The following is a 22,117-nucleotide window of genomic DNA, read 5'->3' as shown; positions in this document are numbered from 1 at the left end:
TGCCCTGAAGCTCTTACTCTATGCTACTTTCTCCCCACCCCCACCCTCCTCTAGCTTATCTCTCCACGCTTCAGGCTCACTGCCTTTATTCCCGATGAAGGGCTTTTGCCCGAAACATCGATTTTGAAGCTCTTTGGATGCTGCCTGAACAGCTGTGCTCTTCCAGCACCACTAATCCAGAATCTGGTTTCCAGCATCTGCAGTCATTGTTTTTACCTCCATCTGCCACTCGTCAGCTCATTGACACAATTGATCAAGGTCTTTTTGTAATCTTAGATAACCTTCTTCACTGCCCATTATACCGTTGAGTGAGTGTTTGTGGAGGTCATTGAATATCGCCAGCACCCATTGTTCTTTCTTTTAAAGAAATATGGACTCCTGTTTATGACTGTTGTCAAAAACCTGGTTAATTCAGAAACCCACGGGAGAGAACAGCGTGATTATAACTGCAATATAAATGAGATTTTCGGACAGAGTCTCAGAATGCTTAGAACTTGACTCTGGTTCTCAGCCTAAAGATGTGGTATTAATTCGACGCTAGAGTCAACAATTTTGGGCTTCTATCAAACACATTAAGAAACGCACCGGTTATTCCTAGTCAAAACTTTAAAAATAATTGAAATATTAGCACAATCCTCTATACTTGCCATAGTTACTTGGAATTAATCCTGTTCGGCCTTTGCATGTTCCTTTCCACCAATTGGGATCACTCTTAACATCAGAAAGAAATTATTTAAGATTACTGATCAATAAATCTAGAAATGTATAATTAAACAATGACATACAATTGACCAAGAACTTACAATATCTGAGATGTAAAGTACGTCGCCTTCTTCAAAGTATAGTTCATCGGGCTAAAGAAAAGACAAAAACATTGAGTTAAGCAGTTATCAGTCAAAAGTTAACAGTGAATTGTGGTGAACAAGTTTATGATAATTATACAGGCCTCAGACTATACGCAGAAAAAGTCACCAATCTATAAGATTTTACTCAAAGGACAAGCAATGTGAATTGTGCAAATATGTAACTAACTTTCCAAAAATTCAATGCCTGAGCTAAAACAAAGAAAACTGAACTTTGGCTGAGCAATAGCAAAACTGAGGAGAAAAGTTTAAACATCGATGATCCAAATGATATTCTGTACCCAACATTATTCTGCACATAGACATCATTGGCACAGGGGTATCTTCCTGGAACAGGTGTAATTGGCTTAACTCTGCTGAACAGAGGTAGATTCCCAATTACTTTCCAGGAATCTTCTATGAATGGTAACAAGTGGTAAAAAAGGAGAGATTTCAGCTCCAGCATGGAGATAATTTCCAAAGGAAGACAGGATACCAAAAGCTCTTACTCTTTAGGCAAGATCTCTTATTAGACTCAAGACCATATATATAGTGTTACTTTTTTGCAACCACAACTAGGTCTCATTATCTTTATCCAAAAGCCTTGTTGACTGGACAAACAGAAGATTTGGCAGCATCTATCAAAGAGGAAAAAGTTGAGCCCAATCTAATTCTTCCTCAGTTCTGAAGAGGAATCAAATTAGACTCAAAACTTTTACTCATTTCTCTCCATAGATGCTGCCAGGCCTGATTTTACCAGCACGGCTTTCATCTTGTCAACTGGATGTCTCAATCTGAACTCCTACTTGTGCAGATACCACATTGTTATTGTCCCCAATGCTTTTTACCCATTTACAAACCTTTTCTAAAGAGAGTTCTATATTATTAAAATCTAACAATGAATTAGCCAATGTTATGAGACATAAATATTTGGCTCACATCTTCATAACATTTTCAAGTAAAATAGCTAATTGGATCATAAATATTGAATTCACACATTGTGGTTGCGTCATTAACAATTTCACAAACATACAGAAGTTGTAATGAATTGCTTGTTTTGTATTATAAAAGTGCTGACATATATAAATACTTTTCTAATTACCCATCCTATTGTAAATTTCTCTAAGCACAAAAGACACTAAACTACACCATCAAAAACTACACACAGAAGGCCAAGGATTATTAGCCATGTATATACAAGTGACCCATCGGCCCGAGAAAGGAAAATATAACAATTGTACTGATTGATGTCAGTCAGGACAAAAAAAAACTTAAGCATTGCGGATGAAAAATTGTAACTGACAGATTTTAGACTAAGAGCTTCCAAATTTGAACAGTAGCACGACCACCATATATCAGATTATATAGGTGGAATAGTGTCTACTTGATTAACTGCAATATTCTTGCTGATCTCCCATCTCCCCAAACTCCAGCTGTTCATGATTCTGCTGTCTTGTCACATGGCCAGAATTTGTGTTTGCTTATGCTATTTTGAAACCAACTATGTTATTATTAAACATTGAACACCTTTGCAACAATACTTAAAACTTAAATACTACTTTCTAATTGTCCCAAGATCATCTTCTCCAATGTCTGCAATCTCTTTCAGATAGGTACCTCTTTTCATTCTGCCACTACTGTAGTCCTGTGGCACATACCCTGTGTGTAAGGTCCCCCTTTGCACCATCATTGGTAGTAGAGTCTTCAGCCATCTTGTGCCCCTTCCTTGAATTTCATTAACTTTCAACATCTTCACGTTTAGAGCCAAACTTTCAATAACACCACAAAATTCTTCCTCCTTGTGTCAGGATTGCTTTATTTCTATATTTTGAAGTGCTGTTAGAGAATTCTCTTTGACCTTACACATGATCTTGTCTGATACTGGTCACTCTTGTATGCAATCCAAACAGTTGATGTTCTGGAGTGATACATTGCTATCCAATTTCTAAACACCCGATAGCACAGCACAGATATGCAACATTATTTCCTCTGAGCCAAAGTGAATATTGTGACAGTACATACATGAGAAAGACAAATACAACTTCAATAGTTTTGAAGATAGATATTGAAAATTTTACAAATGCAAAGTGAGATTTTTTTAAGCATTTTCTTTCTCAGCTAAAGTCCAGGAAAACAGTCAAAACAAATTTACCTTTATTTCCATATAGTATGGAAACAGACCCTTTGGTCTAACAACCTTCATGCCCTGAATGACTTGTTGAACAGCAGATTTCTTTCTGGTTACTTCCAAAGCAAAATCGGAATGCAAAAATGTTACTTCTTGCCCTAGATATACTTTGTCGCATGTTTAAATCCTACCGGTTTCATCCTTTCCAAGTCAATTCTTAGACATGAATAGAATTGTCATGATTTCAGTGGATGTGAAAATAGGCTATGTAGAACATAGAACATTATAGTGCAGTACAGGCCCTCGATGTTGCGCCGCCCTGTGAAACCAATCTGAAGCCCATCTAACCAACACTATTCCATTCTCGTCCATATGTCTGTACAATGACCATTTAAACGGCTTTAAAGTTGGCAGTCTACTACTGTTGTAGGCAGTGCTTTCCACACCCCTACTACAGAGTAAAGAAACTACCTCTGACATCTATCTATATCTCTCACCTCTCAAATTAAAGCTTTGCCCCCTTGTGGTAGCCATCACCATCCTTGGAAAAAATCTCACCATGTCCACCTGATCTAACCCTCTTATCTTGTCTCAATTAAGTCACTTCTCAACCACCTTCTCTCTAACAAAAATAGCCTCAAATCCCTCAGTCTTTCCCCACAAGACCTTCCCTCCATACCAGGCAACATCCTAGTAAATCTCTGAACCCTTCCCAAGCCTTCCTATGTGGTGACCAGAACTGTACAAAATACTCCAAATGTGGCTGCAGCATGACCTCATGGTTCTGAAACTCAATCCCTCATTTTAAAACGTGTGACAATATGCAGAATTCTTCACTGTCTTTTGGTGATCTTAGCAAATGAGCCTGGAATGAGGCAATGGATTCCTTTCACATGGCTTGTTCAGCTTTAATGCACATTGTGTAATTTCACTTGTTATTTTAATTCCAACTATTTAAGTATTAAATTCCAAAATGCTTTCTGTAAAGAAAAAGTGCAGTCAAATAATTCCAAAATGTGATGAATGCATTAGACTTGCACATCTTGACAAGTGAAAACTTAGTTGTAATAGAAAATATTAATTTGCAGTATATTGCAGCTTTTTTGGGGCAACATGCTGTCGGTACTGGACAAATCTGACTGTTGAAAGATGTAATTCAGCTGTTAGATTTGCTGTTTAATAGCTGCGGTTAAAAATACAGTTTATTGTATTAATTTGTTAGTACAAACTCTCATTTATGCAGTTCACTCAGGACAGTTGAGTTATTTTGACAAAATACAATTTTCTAGTCTTTGTAGTATGGATACTGATGGCAGAGACTCTACCTGCCTTTTCATCATGACTACCAAGAATCTCTAATGCTTGCCACTGGAATCTGTTGGAAGGATTTGATGGTTGAGGCTCAAATTGTTTGGCCACATTCTGAAGGTAGCTGATCTGATGTGAAGCTATAGATAATTACAGAATCAAGCCAACCATGCTGAACAAGCTGCTTTGTACAAATGATCCACACTTATGCAGTACTGCTGATTAAGTGCATTATTTCAATTACCTTAAACTTTTCAACAATTTAAACCTCATTTTTGTCACAACTGTAAATTGTTTGTTCTTGCTAAGAGTTTGATAGTCTGATAAACGCACTTCTGACCATGCAACTGGAGATTGCAAAAGGCTAGATCTATCAAAATCCATTGTCCTTACATCTATATCATCATTACTCCCTTTTCAGTTAAATAGATACATTATATACCTGTGTGTCTAAATGAGGCTAGGATATACTAGCTGCAAATTGTTCCACAGTTGAAACTGTAAAAGTACTGTGGGAAGGACAGTCAATGTAGAGAAATAGTGTACATGAAAGTGCATACCAATGGTGAACTTAGCAGTTCCATAACATGGTGTGTGTGTGTTGGTGTGTTGATTTTCTTAGTTGCAGAACTATGTTAGGGCTGTGACAATCCTTAGCATTTCAAGTAAAAATAAAAGAGGCAGCTATCTTAAAAAAAAGTCAAACTTTTGAAATATTTGCAAATGATTTGTTCTACTTATTTTTGAGGTGCACTCACTTTCACATTGACAAGATCTCCCCCCCCCAAAAAAAAGCAAAAAATTGTAGTCTGTTTTTGATAGGACTGATCAGGATAGCAATGTTCTATCAGACAACAGAAGCAATTCTTTGCATTCTCTTCCAAAGTACATGGGACCACAGTTTAATATCTTGGTAGTTTTTTTTTCACAACGCTAACTTCTTATCCACTTCCTTACTCTAGCCTTAATCCCAACAGCTTTTCATTTCTTTCATGTAGACTTTTAGGAAGAGAATTCTGAAGAAACAATTAAAATGTGTCACATTGATATCTTCTATTGAATGATTTACATTATCTTCCAAGAAATTAAGGAGTAGTCAGCAAAACACATCTCTAGTAACCTAGAATACGCACCAAGAAAATCCTATTACATTTTCATTAATACCATGTGAATAACTGGTCTGAAGTTACTGATTATATTTGTCAACATTAGTAACAAAAATATAGCTGCTGGTTCTATCAATAAGGTTACAAAATCACAACATCAAGTTTATCTGGAAGCACTACCTCTTCATCACCATCCGACGAAGAGGCTGCACCTCAAAAGCTAGTGCTTCCAAATAAACCTGTTGAACTATAAACTGGTATTGAGATTAACCTTGTCCACCCCAGTCCAACACCAACACCTCCAAATCATGTTGATCAATAAAGGTCAGAATCATTCAGTGACATTTTATTCCTCAGATACTCAAGCAGTCCGTACCCAAATGCACAAAGACTTGGACAGATAAGTACCATACACACCACCCAAATGTTAGAGAGAATCCAATCACTATCCTTGACATTCCTCGGTATTGCCATTACCGAATCCCCCACTAGCAACATACCGAGGATACTATTAACCATGAACTGTCATTAACCAACGAGACAAGTCAGGAGTGTGATGGAATATTCCCCACTTGTCTGGATGAGTGCAGCTTCAACAGCACACGTCACAGCTGTACAGCATGGAAACTGAGCCTTTGGTCCATTTCATCATGCCAACCAAATATCCTAAGTTAACCTAGTCCTGTTTGCCCATATTCGTCTAAACCCATCTTACTTTTATACACACCCAGATGCCTTTTGAAATGTTGGAATTCTATCAGCCTCCATCACTTGATGAATTCCCGATGAACATCTTGTGCCTGAAACATTGCTCCTAACTTACTGTGCTTTTCTAGCACCACACACTAATCTTCAGCATCTGCAGTCCTCACTCTCTCCACCACTTCCTCTGGCAGCTCATTACATATATGCAACACCCTGTGTGAAAAGGTTACCCTTTAGGTCCTTTATAGGTCTTTTCTCCACTCATCTTCAACCTATGCCCTCTAGTTCTGGACTCTCCCCATCCTGGGGAAAAGACCTTAGCTATTTACCCTATTCACACCCCTCGTGATTTTATTAACCTCTACAAGGTCACCCCTCAGCCTCCAGTGCACCAGGAAAAATAGCGCCATCCTATGCAGCCTCTCCTTATGACTTAAATGCCCTAACCCCCCCGACATGCTTGAAAATCTTTTCTGAGCTCTTTCAGGTTTCACAACATCCTTCCATAGCAGGGAGATGAGAATCAATTCCGTATTCCAAACCTGGCCTAACCAATGTCCTGTAAAACCACAACATGACCTCTGAACACCAACACAATGCACTGACCAAATCATAAATCATACCAAATGCCTTCATTATCCTATGACTCCACTTTCAAAGAACTATGAACCGGCATGTTGACTATTAGTCCTTATCGTTCAGAATACCTGTAAATTGTGACCCTCATGGTCCCCTCCAACAAATATCATGCTCACTATTTAAGTTTAAGAGCGAGCCAGGGAATTAGAGACCAGTGGCACCATGTCAGCCAATCTCCTGTCTTCTGGCACCTCACTTATGGCTATTGATAAGACCAATAGCCATAAGTGAGGTGGGGGGGGGGGGAAAAAAGAGTTAGGGAGAGACAGGTTTCTGCATGCAGCGTAATGCCATAAGACTGGTGTTTGCCAAAACAAGAATAAGACTCAACTTTCTCCACTCTCTCCCTCAAAATGTTAGTGAGGAAAAAGGTGAAAGCAGGGACACAAACTATTTTTCGAAGTTGTTCAGTCATCAGGACATTGAATGAAATTTTGGGACTACCCACTCACGCAAAATACACAGGACCTAATACGACTGAATTTTCTGGAACCTTTAAAATCACTATCCTTTCTACAGTTTTTTAATCATAGTTCCTATCTCAAGTACAGGAATTTTTTCCCCCAAAATAACTAAAATAAGTTTAAAGTTAATTGTGGACTCTTTGTTGCACCAGTTCTGTCTGGTACAGGAAGTATTTGCAGCAACATACATATCCGGCTTTTAGTAATCTACTCACAAAGCACAATGGCAGCAGCACATTTTAAAATCTAATTGGGATAATGCACTTGAGAGAAGTGCATTGCTCAACATTTTTGTTTGCAAACCATTTGAAAAATTTGTTTGGTTTAAGCAGTCATTACATGACAAAACCAGTTATTAAGCAATTCAATTCAGTACCCTAGTTAAATCAGCAGTTCTCACGTCCTTTGTGCTGAACAACTTTGACTTGGGAATCTGTGCCTAAATGATGCGTTAGTGCATTTGCTTTAATTGCACTTAATTTTGAATTCTGCACTGTTGCTTTAGACACTGGGGAAGGAAAAGACTTTGATTTAGTTTCCATTGATGCGTCATCCTGCCAACCTCCTCCCCACATTTCGCAATTTTCAAAAACATCAATTTTTAAATCAACAAGACGACGTTCAACCGATGTCTCCTTGTTACTAAGTTGGCTCCAAGGAGTCAAAGTACTTTGAATGAACATGGTCAGGAATGGCAGGCCATGATTTCAAACTGAGTTTAGCCTTAATCCAACATGTTTGGACACTGAGAATCAAACTTTTCGGGGAAATTTGCAACCAGTCTGAAATTGGATTGTCCTAAAAGCCCACAATTCCAATAGTGCCCTCCAGCTAGCTTTAGTATATGTCCATTATTTGCCATATAATAGCACCCATTGGTAACATCACAGTCTAGCAAGGGAGCCTTTAGGAGATGCTATTTCTAATTAAAGACGCATTGCTTTAAATACTTAGCCAAGCAAAACTTTCATTGGATGTATTTTGAATTAAAATCATACCTCTCTTTTACATTATTATAATATTTAACAGCTATTTTGGATTAAGAATACCAAGATTTGAAACTAAGACTTGACACATAGGCTAAATGAACAGAATCATGTCTGACAGTCAACCCAAATGATTAGGTTGCTATGTCAAAAGAAGAGAAAGTTACAATGTGTTATTGAAAGGGAAATGCAAATGGTTAACATCTGGAAACAATGAGAACTGTTCGAGTCCATAATAAAAATGACCCAGGTCTCGAACTCAAAAGCGCTACTGGTATCACGTTGTAATCCATTGTGCTTAGATTTGTTCATTTGGTTTTAAAGTAAAAGCATTGGCAAACAAAAATTGCTATCCACAGCTCTTTCTGAACATAGGGCTAACACATTTCCCATTGTCATGGGCAGAAGGGGAATGGAGAACTTTTCAGATCAGATTACAGGCTTCCCAACTAATCCAGGAGTTGCCACAGAGGGGAGTTTCAGTTTATGCCATGGGTGACCTGCAGTCCATTGGGAAGGGAAGGGGAGAGCCAGAAGCTAAAGGTGCAGACTTGACCAACATCCAAGTTGAGAAAATGCTGACTGACTATCATTCACCATGCCCATGCTCACTTTCAAAGCTTTGTGTGGCCGTACAACACAGCTGGAAGCTAAAGTTAAAAAGAAGCATCTCCAAGAAACTCCAAGTGGAAGATACTATTGGAAAGGAAACAAACAGAACTATACCCTTCGGAGCAATGAAACACTTTGACTGACTTCGCCTGGAAGCCATACAATGTCTACTTTAACGGACTAAAAAATGCAACAAAATTGAATTTTGGGTTGTCAGTCAAGGACAGGGCTTACATAATGAACAATAGGGCCTTGGAGAGTGTTGTAGACCAGAGACCAAGGGGTCCAGGTACATAGTTCGCTGAGAGTTGCATCACAGGCAGACAGGGTAGTAAAAAAAAAAAGTGTTTGGCATGCCTGCCTTCATTGCTTAGACCAGTGAATACAAGACTTGGGATGTCATTTTGTGGTTGTACAGAACATTAGTGAGACCACATTGGGAGTACTGTGTACAGTTCTGGTCACCCTGGTATAGGAAGGACATTATTAAATGGTATTGCATGCAGAAAAGATAAACCCTTCAGTCCCAGTAATATCTTGTATGAGTTGTAAGGAAGGCTGGGACTTCTTTCGCTGGAGTTTGAAGGGTGACCTTAAAATCGAGCTTTATAAAATCACAAGGGGTGTAGATAGGGATAAGACCTTGGCTACTAATCCTAAGGAGAGGGGAGTTCAAAACTAAAGAGCATATGAGAAGAGAAAGATTAAAAAAAAAGGGACCTGAGGGGCAACATTTTCAAACACAGGGTGGTTTATATGTGGAACAAACTGCCGGAGGAAGTGGTAGATGCATGCATAGTTCAACATTTAAGACATTTGAGGAGGTACATGAATAGGAAAGGTTTCAGAGGGATATGGGCCAAATGCAGGCAAACGGGACTAGTTTAGTTTGGGAAATTTGGTCGGCATGGACAAGTTGCCGCAAAAGGGTCTGTTTTCATGCTGTAGGACTACGAATTATGTTCAGTAGTTAAAAGAATAAGCTGTGACAAGGATTAGTGAGTATTGAAAGGTTATTTTAAAACAAAATTTTGACATGTCACCTTTCAGGCTAGTAACAGGAAGTTTGAATTTCACTTTAACCATTACCAGTTGCAAAAACAAAACGTTTTAATATTATTAAAAAGGAGTTAGCTAATTTTCTTTCAACAGGTAACAAAAACGAAGAGCCGAAAAACCCAGTGTCTGCAGACAGAAAGAGAGAAAAAGTTAGTACTTCAAGTCCAACACCACACTTCAGAGCTGAAGGGAGATGAAAATATAATGTATTTCATGTCCAAGTGTGGAGAGGGGAGACAGTCAGATATATTAAGAAAGGTCAGGAATAGACTAGAGAGCAGGAGAGAGGAGATGAAAACATGTCATGGAACAAAAGGTGTAGGGGCTGGAAATAATTGTAGAAGATAACAAAGCACGACAACCAAATAAGAGTTACGGACAGCAGTAGTTTAAGAAGGCAGTTCACTATCACCACCTCATGGGATGGGGAATAAATGTTGGTCCAGCCAGTGACACATCACATGACTTAATTAAAAATGACAGAATAAAAGACTGCACTGTCTAAAAGCAAAAACATCAGAACATGATGCATTCTACAGTTAAAAATAAACTGATCAAACTGAAGGACACCAGTCATATGAGACTCAGTGTTAAAATGTTTCTCTCTTCATAAATGTTTCCATACATGAGTATTTTAAGGTAATTTGTGTTTTTATGCCAGATTTCCAGCATGCAATTTTTTTTTCTTTTATGATAGCTAATGTTTAGATTGGAGATATCAATATCAATCCATTTTCAAGTGATGGTTGCAGTTGAGTATACCTAGTGTACTCAAGAGAACTGCAATACAAGATGGAACTTGAGTAGCAAGAACAAATGATTAAAGCTGCAGGTAAATAGGATAGTGAAGGCGGCATTTGGTATGCTTTCCTTTATCGGTCAGAGTATTGAGTACAGGAGTTAGGAGGTCATGTTGCGGCTGTACAGAGCATTGGTTAGGCCACTGTTAATTGCATGCATTTCTGGTCTCCTTCCTATTGGAAAAATGTTGTGAAATTTGAAAGGGCTCAGCAAAGATTTACAAGGATGTTGCCAAGGTAGGGGGATTTGAGCTTTTGGGAGAGGCTGAACAGGCTGGGGTTGTTTTCCCTGGAGTGTCAGAGGCTAAGAGGTGACCTCATATAAGTTTACAAGGTTATGAGGGTCATGGATAGAATAAATAGACAGTCTTTTCCCTGGTGTGGAGGAGTCCAGAACTAGAGGGCATAGGTTTAGGATTAGTGGGGAAAGATATAAAAGTGACCTAAGGGACAACTTTTTCAAACAGAGAGTGGTATGTGTATGGAATGAGCTGCCAGAGGAAGTGGAGGCTGGCACAATTGCAACATTTAAAAGGCATTTGGATAGGTATATGAATAGGAAGGGTTTGGATGAACATGGGCAGAGTGCTGGCAGGTGGGATTAGATTGGGTTGAGATATCTGGTCGGCATGGATGGGTTGGACCAAAGGGTCTGTTTCCATGCTATACATCTCTATGACTCTGACTCCTCAAGATCCAAACCATGATACTCTACTCTGAAAGCACGACAGTTAAGAGTAAAGCAAATCAGAAAATCCATTAAACTAACACATAGCTAAGGAAGTAATAGAGCATAAATTTCATTTTGAATTAAACTTGAAATGCTTAAGTGAGACTGTCAAGAACACAAACTTACATAATATATAAATTGTATGTAATCACATTTTAAGCATTCATTAAGTGTTTTGTAACTAGTGTATTGGTTTAGAGATGTAGCAAGTATTATTTAAGCAAAGAATACCTAATTTGTACTTTTCTCTCCTCCAGACTGGATGAGATGTTACTCGACTGCACTGTAAGCCCTTCACGAAATTTGGCCATGCATGAAGTGTAAAACTCAATTAGTTACTACATATAAAAAATACACAACCTTTGTCACAACTACTGTGCTGCTGGCAATGTGCTTTCAAGAACACAGTATATAATGCCTGAAACATTCACATAAGTTATTTTGGATCAGAATTCTCTCACAAATTAGCAACAAAATGGGCCATTTGGTACATGGAGCTTGTTTCACCATTCAGTAATAGCATCTGATTATGGCCTCTGACAACTGCTGACTCCCTTGTTAGTCAAGATTTGGAGGCGCCAGTGTTGGACTGGTGTGTACCAAGTTACAAATCACAACACCAGGTTATCGTCCAACAGGTTTATTTGAAAGCTCGGAATCACTAGCTTTTGGAGTGCTGCTCTTTGGAGCAGCCCTCCAAAAGCTAGTGGTTCTAAATAAACCTGTTGGATTATAACCTGGTGTTGAGAGATTTTTAATCTTGTTAGCCAAGGATTTATCTGCCTGTCTTTTGTAATCACAATGCAACCTCCCCTGTTTTCTGGAGAATATCATGCCAAAGACTCGCGGCCTTCAAAACGTTAATCTCATTTTAAAAAGGAAACCCTTTACTTTAAAGCTGTGTCACCTAGTTCAAATCACTTCCACAAGGAAACTGACCATTCAGCATCATGTTTTGTTTGCTTTCCGAATCGCTTAGTGTTCTTGCATACTAACTGTTTTGTGGTGTGCGAGCGCAAGGACACCCAGATCCTTTCAGTTCTGCAACTGCTGTAATTTCAAAAGCTATGCCCTTCAATAATGCCTGCTCAAGTGGACAAGTCCACTTTTTCATACATTATATTTAATTTGCAAATTTTCTGCCAACCCACCTAACTTTTGCTATGTCCTTTTTGCAACTTACGAATTTATGTAGAAAAGTATTACCAGGAAATTAAGCAGACATCGTCCCTTCATCCAACTCATTTATTCTGCTGTGGTTCTGTTCGCCGAGCTGGGAATCTTTGTTGCAAACATTTCATCCCCTGTCTAGGTGACATCCTCAGTGCTTGGGAGCCTCCTGTGAAGCGCTTCTGTGGTGTTTCCTCCGGCATTTATAGTGGCCTGTCCCTGCCGCTTCCGGTTGTCAGTTTCAGCTGTCAGCTGTAGTGGCCGGTATATTGGGTCCAGGTCGATGTGTTTGTTGATGGCGTTTGTGGATGAGTGCCATGCTTCTAGGAATTCCCTGGCTGTTCTTTGTTTGGCTTGCCCTATAATGGTAGTGTTGTCCCAGTCAAATTCATGTTGCTTGTCGTCCGCGTGTGTGGCTACCAAGGATAGCTGGTCGTGGCGTTTCGTGGCTGGTTGATGTTCATGGATGCGGATCGTTATAGGACAAAATAATAGGACAAACAGCTAACGATCCACATCCATGATCAACTAGCCACGAAACGCCACGACCAGCTATCCCTAGTGGCCACACACACAGACGACAAGCAACATGAATTCGACTCGGACAACACCACCATTATAGGGCAAGCGAAACAAAGAACAGCCAGGGAATTCCTAGACGCTTGGCACTCATCCACAAACTCCTTCAACAAACACATCGACCTGGACCCAATATACCGGCCACTACAGCGGACAGCTGAAACTGACAACCGGAAGCGGCAGGGACAGGCCACTATAAATGCCGGAGGCAACACCACAGAAGCGCTTCACAGGAGGCTCCCAAGCACTGAGGATGTCACCTAGCCAGGGGACGAAACGTTTGCAACAAAAATTTCCAGCTCGGCGAACAGAACCACAGCAACGAGCACCCGAGCTACAAATCTTCACCCAAACTTTGAACTCATTTATTCTATTGTAAACAATTGAGGGCAAACATTGATCGCTGTGGTAACACCTGTCATATCCTGCCAACCCAAAAATGACCCATTTATGCACAACCACAACTTATGACCTGACTATTCCTAGATCCGTGTTGATATCTTGCCACTTATGCATGCTTATTTTGGGTCACAACTTGGGATTCAGCACCTTGTCCAACATCTCGAGAATAAGAACAGTACATCCAATAATTCCCCTTTATCCATATTGCTTGTTAATTCCTTAAACAAACCAGTCACAGACAGTTTCACTTTTACAAAACCATGCTGACTCTTCCTGACTCCATTGAGAGTTTCAAAGTGCTCCACTATAACCTCCTCAGTAATAGATTGCAGCTTTTCCCCATCATGGGTGTTTAGGTGAGCTGGCCTCTCGTTTCCTGTTTTTTATCTCCCTTATTTCTTTAATCGAGGAATCACATGGCTACTTACCAACAGCAATATAGTTTTCAGTACAAGTACTTACTGTTCTGGGTTCAAATGCAAACAGAGCTCTGTAAACTCTCACCTGACCTGGAAAACAAAGACAAAACCATGAACTCTTCAGTCTATTGTTAAATTGCATTGCATGCAAATGAAACCCTCAGCTTAAGCAGCTATCATGTCCAACAATTTTTCTTAGATCCGATGTTGCACCGCTGCTTAGAAATATAATTGTTCAGGTTTTACACTGAAAAAAATCTTTCACTTAATGACCAGTGATATTTTCTTTGACCTTGAATATTTTTCACACATTGGATTCATTGTAGAGAGCAGTGTCAAAACCAGTTGCTATCACAGGCAATATCTCATTTAAACCTAACTATAAGTGGCAAACAAAGCTATTCAGACTGAAGTGTGCACATAATGGTGGAGAGCAATCGTTGGGCAAACAGCTTTGACTCAGCGTACTTGATAGGAAACAGGGGGCGAATGTAAGCCTAAAGGCTTTTTAGCCTCAATGCGTTGAGCAGCGAGTGGACCAAAGATGTTTGCATTCCAATTTGTTACAGGAAAGTCAAGTATGCTTCAGTAACTGACTACAATGAGAAAACAGGAAGTCATTTGGTTGGGCCAGAAAGGTGAGTGCTGGCTTCTGAGTTGTTTTTCCTCAAGTTATAACAATAGTAGCAGCATGAATGGGTGCAGTCAAGTTCGCAAAGACCAATTCTTTTTATTTGTATTGTAATTGAGTGTAAGAATTAAGTGAGTTTCATTTAATGACCAATCAAATCACATCCAGAGTATAGCATTTTAGATTTGCCTTTAAAAAGGTAAAAAGTTAGGGTCTTGCCCATTTCTGCGATCTATCTGAAGGGGGTTTGCGATCTATCTGGTCGGTAACAATATAGAACAAAATATATAATAAATCAAACTTTCACAATTGCATACTGAATGACATGAAATAGCATGGTAACATTTTGGTTTTTGTTGATAACAGTTGAAAATTATCCTGACTGAAGATAAGTTGGGGTCATATTGGAAACAGTCGAAAGAAGTGTGACACTGGAAAAGCACAGCAGGTCAGGCAGCTTCAGAAGAGCAGGAGAAGAATTGACATATCGGCATAAGCTGCCTGACCTGCTGTGCTTTTCCAGTGCCACACTTTTGGACTCAGTCTCCAGCATCTGTAGTCCTCATTATCTCCTAGTCATATTGGAAACAGTTTGTGAAGCACTGGGTAAAGCTTCAGGCCTTCCTTTTTGTACTGGCCCTATGAAGATTGCCAGCAGTATTAAAAAAAACACCAGTTTCAAAAGTCTGAAAATCTGAAGAGAGTTAACATCAATCCATTTGAATATTCAACACTTGAATGTCAAGAATAGCATACTGATAGCATCCACTGGCATTTGTAGACAATTGTGGGGAAAATAGTTGGCATAGAATCGACATGGTACAATGCTAAACAACATATCAGAAGCTTTAAGGCAGCAAATGGTACCTGTAATTCAGACTTCAAGCAGTGGAACAAAGTTCGTCCACCTTAAAATAATTTGTTCATTAAACAGAATGGTGTGGATAATGAGAAATATGAGCATTCTGACCAACAGTTAAGCACAAGGCCAGGACTTTGCTCACAATTTGGATCTTCTAATCACAACCACTGAACTCCATACAATGCAGAATAATGACAAATTGACAGAAAGAACTGCACACAGAGTCGTGAGTGAGGCATACAACTAAAGTACGCTACACAAAACAAAATACATATGTGCTCAATAAAAATCAAAAGCAGATTAGTAATCATTTTAGGCTTGAATTCAGCTGGATATTGCTCTCTCTCATTTAGCTGTGGGGTAGTTTTTATTGCTTTTCCATGTCTGTGTCCTAGTGCAACATGCATTCTGGAAGTGACTTATTGTTTTACAATGAAAGCATTCAGTTTCTAACATACCAGTCACCAGAAATGCCAGTGAAGTTCTTTTGCTCCAGAGAGCTCAGAGTCTTGGCTCCATCCTAATTATTTGTGTAGATCATAAACTGCATACAGAAGTAAATTCTCTTCAGCTTCTGACTCAAATGTTTAGACGCCATTTTAAACAAATGGAATCGTTTTCACCAGAATGTCCAATTTTGTATTCTGTTGTGCTCATCTGAAACTAAATATTCCTAGTAATACCATTTAGTATGCCGCCATGGTTTTCTGATGTGTTCAGTAGATTTTTATTTGCACTGAATGACTGTTCAACTCCAACTACAAGTTTGCTGATGACACCAAAGTTGGTCAGATTTTAAACAATGACGCTGTGGTGAAAGGGTTAAAATTGTGTCCCAATACATGTGTGAATCTAACCGAAAATGGAAGGTGTCGCTTAGTCCCGTGTGAATCTTATTATACACCTTCCCGTGTGAATCTTCTTATCTGTATGTAACCAGAATGGAATGTGTTTTTTAGCCTTGCTCTGCTGTTCACATGAATGTTTATATCTGGAAAAGAGTATATCAGCTGGAAAAGACGTTCACTCGTGGACTGATGTTGCACAAAGTGCACTCCCGGACTGATGTTTGTGGTGAAAGGGTTAAAATTGTGTCCCAATACATGTGTGAATCTAACCGGAATGGAGGTGTTGCTTAGTCCCGTGTGAATCTTATTACACACCTCCCCGTGTGAATCTTCTTATCTGTATGTAACCAGAATGGAATGTGTTTTTTAGCCTTGCTCTGCTGTTCACATGAATGTTTATATCTGGAAAAGAGTATATCAGCTGGAAAAGTCTCCAGTTCGGTAGAGTCTGCTCCGGGGTTGCGTTTAACCGCCGAGCGTGGGTTGTTGGCAACCGCTCTACGAGAACTGACGGCTCCCAGTTCCGGTAACACGTAGAGTGAGTATAAATCAGATCCGTTGTAAGTACGAGACCTGGTTGTGGCGACGCTGCGGGGAATAAAACACTTATATTCTAGCAGACTCGCCTCTTGGCTGTTTGTTCTGTGTCAGACTACTTTCCTGCGAGCCTGGTCCTTGACCTGGAGAATTTTTTAAAACAGACGCGACAGAATACAGGAAAGAGATAGAGAAGAGAACTTAGTGGCATGGTGTAAAGACAATCTCTTCGAGGCCAGCGAAACAAACTAGTTGATCATCAACTTCGGTAAGTGGATTTAAAGTCATTCATCTGTATCAAAAGGTGGCAAGGTGGGAGGTAGTGGAGAGCTTCCAGTTCCCCAAAGTAAATACCACCAATCTGTCCTGAACACGACAGTCAAGAAACCATACCAACACCTCTGCGTCCTCAGAAGGCTATGGAAATTCAGGACTTGGAGATGCTGATGTTGGACTGGGGTGTACAAAGTTAGAAATCACAACACCAAATTATAGTCCAACAGGTTTAATTGGAAGCACACTAGCTTTCGGAGTGCTGCTCCTTCATCAGGTAATTGTGGAGGGGACAATTCTAAGGCACAGAATTTATAGCAAAAATTTACAGTGACGTAACTGAAATTATACATTGAAAAATACCTTGATTGTCTGTTGAGTCTTTCATCTGTTCGAATACCATGATAGTTTCACTTCTTTCATGTGTAAATCACAAAACCTTTTTTAAAAAGTTGCATTTTCAAGTTAGCTGTAACAATGGGTGATAGCTAGACAATATGTTCAAGGTGTTAGCCCCATGTGTTCTGTCAATGCCATGATGTTTAGACTGTTACCTCACTTTTTAAATTAGAAAGCTAGTGTGCTTCCAATTAAGCCTGTTGGATTATAACCTGGTGTTGAGATTTTTAACATGGAAATTCAGCACAGAGTTGTGAACGCAGCTCAGTCCATCAAGCAAACCAGCCTCCCATCCATTGACTCTGTCTATACTTCCTGCTGCCTTGGAAAAGGAGCCAACATAAACAAAGACCACCCCCACCAATTTATAACCTCTTCCATCAGGCACAAGAAACAGAAAAGTTTCAAAAAAATTGTGCCAGATTGCAAAACAGCTTCTTCCCCAGTATCAGACTTATGAATGAACTTCATTTATTATAGTTCATCTTTCTCTGCACCTTCCTCTCAGCTATAAGACTATATTTTACATTCTGCTCTGTAATCCTGATGTACTTGTTATGACACACGGTAATCCCTCTGCTAATTTAAACCAGACACAGAAGCTCACCTCACACCGTAATCTGTTAAATTTCAAGAGACAAAGAAATCTTCCAGATCTCACTAAGTAAAAATTAACAATTGCATTCTTTAAATCCAAAAGCAATAATTAAAAACAACTTATTTACAACTCCTTTCTCAAGCTTTTTTTCTTACCTCCCACTCTACAATACTGGTCTGATTAAAAAAAAATTAAGTTTAAAAAAAAAAGCCAGCCAGATGTAGATTTTCCTTTGGTCTTCTGCTGCATAACTTTTCTTCTTATGGACAGGTACCTTACAGAGAGCTATTCGGCTAGCAGTCTGTACTTGTGGGTGCTCTTTGCTGTTCTCCCCCTAACTGTTCAAAATGTCCAGTTTTATACCTCAAATCATTGGATCATTTCACTGGTTCAACGTCATTCCAAACAGCAAAATTCAAATTCGATTGGATTTGGGTCTCTGGGGCATAATTTCAACTGATTGACCAAATTTGAATGTTTTTGCATACTGGCAACACAGCACCAGTTCTTTGTCAACCAAATGGTTACTTTAAATTGTTCATACACTCTGCTTTCAGTCGGCCCTTGTCAGCTTCCTCTGTCTTAAAGGTACAGTACACATGTACACCTTCACAACATGTATAGCATGATTTGCCTGGATTAGCCCAGAACACATTTTTCAATGTATCTCAGTACATGTCACAATATAAAATCCAATCAAAAGACAGTACTCTTATCAATTGTGACCAAACTGGAGCATGTCCATGATGTGTGGCTGAAACGAATGGCTCCTGCTAGCTTCTCGGTTTTACTGAAGGATTCCACTTTTTCATGGCTTTCGCAAAAGATTCCTCAACTTGCACTGCTGTAAGGAATTTTAGCAAACCATTTCCATTGAATCAGAACAGCTTACATTTTTAACTCAACTAACACTAATTCACTTTTAATTAGTGAGTCCATGATTTCAGACTCAGGGACAAGTTTCTGACAAAGCCCTATTCCTTCTGTTTCTTTTCTAGCTGTACCTTGTGGTATCTACATACTATGGTAGCCATGCCTGATCTGAGCTGCAACTTGAAAAATGCATTATCCATTTAGCCCACCTTGCTGTGCTTCATTCTGACTATTTCACTTCAGTTCGAACGGCCAGCTGATCTGTCACTCCAGACAACTCTTAGCACCACCTTGTGATGCAGCCTGTGCCACTGATCAGAACTGCAAACTTCATCTATTCTCTTTTTGCGTTTCTTACCAATTCTGAAAGGTTTCTTGTCTTAATTTAAAGCATTCTGCAATATTGATTGTGGCCCCAAGATTTTCTTGGCTGAGGTTCATTAAATCCTCAGATCTGTACACATTATCTCAACAGCACTGCTCACAGTTTTGAATGAGTAAGTAGATAAGTCTTCAAATCACCACTGCAGATCAGCATGCTGCACAGCAAAGCTAAAGCAAATCTTCAGCTTGCCACCACTGCTCACCATGTTGTTTGCTGCTAAGAATATATTCTGGTATGTATCCAGGACCCACAGTCTTGTGCTGAAGTGGCCAGCTACTTAGTGGGCAGCACGGTGGCACAGCGGTTAGCACTGCTGCCTCACAGCGTCAGAGACCCAGGTTCAATTCCCGCCTCAGGCGACTGACTGTGTGGAGTTTGCACGTTCTCCCCGTGTCTGCATGGGTTTCCTCCGGGTGCTCAGATTTCCTCCCACAGTCCAAAGATGTGCAGGTCAGGTGAATTGGCCATGCTAAATTGCCCGTAGTGTTAGGTAAGGAGTAAATGTAGAGGTATGGGTGGGTTATGTTTTAGCGGGTCAGTGTGGACTTGTTGAGCCGAAGGGCCTGTTTCCACATTGTAATGTAATCTAATCTAAGCTACCTTCCTAGTAGAAGAATCACTAGTCATAAACATATGGTGTTGCATAACTGCAACTACTTACATGTTACAAAAATATGGCGTACTTTTATTCATTCATGGGATCAATGTGTCAATGGCTAGGTCAATATTTATCTCATATCCCTAATTGCTCAAATGGCAGTTAAGGGTCAACCACATTGTTCAGAGTATAGGGACACACACAGGCTGGACCAGTTAAGAATGGTAGCTACCTTCCCTAAAGGACATTAGTGAACCAGATGGATTTTTTTTTTGGACAATCCACAATGGATTGAAGGTCATCAGACTCTCAATCCAGATATTCACTAAATTCAAATGTCATTGAGATTTGAATCTGGGTCCCCAGAACATGAGCTGGGTCTTTGGATTACCAACCAAAAAAAAAATACATTAAAAAGACTATTCGGCTGACTTGATCTTAGGTCAGACTCTTTCAATATCAGTGTTTGATAGTATAGAACTTTCTGAAAAGATGACTCAAAAAGATAGTCATCATAGCAAATCTGGAGGAAAAGCGATGTCAAGGAAAAAGAACACTAAGACAGCAGTGTATCAATTGGTTGGCAAGTGAACGGTAATAGAGGTGTTGCCATGGAGAACGCATTAGTTAAATGTTGGTTGACAATGATGTCACTATGTCACTCAAATCAGTATTAACCCTTCCAAACCCACTGTTTCCACAGGCTTTTATAGTGTGATGGTAATGTTCCTACCTCTAGGCCAGGAGGTCTAGGTACATGACCTACCTGCTCTAGAGACAGAACATATGAGCAGGTAAAATATAAATATCTGCAACAGTGCTTTGGCAAATACCATTTCCTTTCAGTAATACCATTGTTCACATTGATTGTAATTATATGCCAGAAGTTAGTTGAAAGTTTTCCCCTGATTTAGTGACCACAACATCCATCTCCACCCACTGTCCGCAGCCAAAAAAACATAGCATTTCCACTGTAGTTAATCTGAAACAGCCAAGTTCGAGTAGTACTTAGCATACATAAGCAGCCTTCTACTCAATGAAATACATGTCAGTTGCCCAGTTTAGAGTCCATGTAGATCAAGGAATTGAACAGAACTCGCCTGGTAGGCAAGTAGGTACAAAATAAAATAAAAACCATAACAGCTGATGAGATCAGTCTACATAGCAGAAAAGCTACATGGGAACATACAAATTAGAGTCAGGGACAGGAACAGGCCATTTGCAAATCTACTTCAACTCGCTCTGCTTCATGCTTTTGCAATTGCCCACATTTAAGCTTAAAAGACATCTCTTCTCTCAAACTGATCATAAGATTCAATTGTTATGATCACAGCTACAAATGGATGCCTTCACCCTGAGGTCATTAATTAATCCTATTTCATTGCACAAAGTTAGATCTAATCCCAACAAACATTCTACGAATTCCTCTTCAAGACTACTTTTGCCTACCCAGCTTTTCCAACCCATATCTAGATTGAAAGTCTACATGCCAACCTAAAAGGCTTACTGCAGCACTGTTTTGTGAGGCTCCCAGTATACTCCATCTTATCATGTGGTTAGTGTGAAGTTGATATTTTGCTAAAGCGACAGAAATATCTTGTTAAAACACAACTGAAGTCAGTGTGATCAAGTTTTAACAACATGGAAAGAGTGCCTTTTGCCCAGCTGTGTCCACATTAAGCACCTATCTTTCATGCCATTCCCAGCACTTGGTCCATAGCCTTGCATGCTGGGGCAGACTGCACTAAGGATATATTGGGGTTCGGAGTGCAGATTCCCCAGTGTTACTATTTTTAGGAGTATATAGACTATGAAAAAAAGTGAAACATGAAACTGTTTGGACATTACTGGGTTGAAGATAAATTCTGATGCAATTTCTTGGAAACAAAAAGTTTAAAGTTTCAAGAGAAATATGGATTATTTGTCACTTACTAGAAAAGTAATTTGGGAAAACAAGTCCAATAAATCTTAGAGAGATAAGGTGGATTTAATGACTCTTCAATGCTGGACAAAGAATTGGAAAAATCTTAGATTCTATGCTGTATGTTGCAACAGACCGAAGTTGCAGTTTCCTTTCATAGACAGAGATGGAGAGGCTTACAGGCAACAGCAGATCGGTCTCTCTTTTGTTTCATGCTAACCAAGTAAAACCAACTGGAAGAGT

At 39.5% G+C, this 22,117-nt stretch overlaps 1 protein-coding gene across 4 annotated transcripts in view; it reads right to left on the bottom strand.

Moving 5' to 3' along the window:
• The window catches only part of ostf1 (osteoclast stimulating factor 1), an 87,194-nt gene that overhangs the window by 51,570 nt on the left and 13,507 nt on the right, over window positions 1-22,117 (bottom strand). For 3 of the 4 annotated variants that reach the window (XM_043712317.1, XM_043712302.1, XM_043712326.1), the window contains exons 2-4: window positions 13,993-14,039; window positions 804-854; window positions 648-711 (exon numbers count right to left, since the gene is read on the bottom strand). In XM_043712317.1, coding sequence (XP_043568252.1) covers window positions 648-711; window positions 804-854; window positions 13,993-14,039 — 162 coding nt within the window. Of the gene's footprint in view, window positions 1-647; window positions 712-803; window positions 855-13,992; window positions 14,040-14,769; window positions 14,839-22,117 lie in introns of all 4 variants that reach the window. The other variant, XM_043712308.1, reaches the window with a different exon arrangement.

The sequence above is a fragment of the Chiloscyllium plagiosum genome, chromosome 2 (genome assembly GCF_004010195.1).
Source record: "Chiloscyllium plagiosum isolate BGI_BamShark_2017 chromosome 2, ASM401019v2, whole genome shotgun sequence".
Lineage (NCBI taxonomy): Eukaryota > Metazoa > Chordata > Chondrichthyes > Orectolobiformes > Hemiscylliidae > Chiloscyllium > Chiloscyllium plagiosum.
Note: the sequence above shows the minus strand (reverse complement) of the source record. Positions and strands in the feature narration are given on the sequence as shown.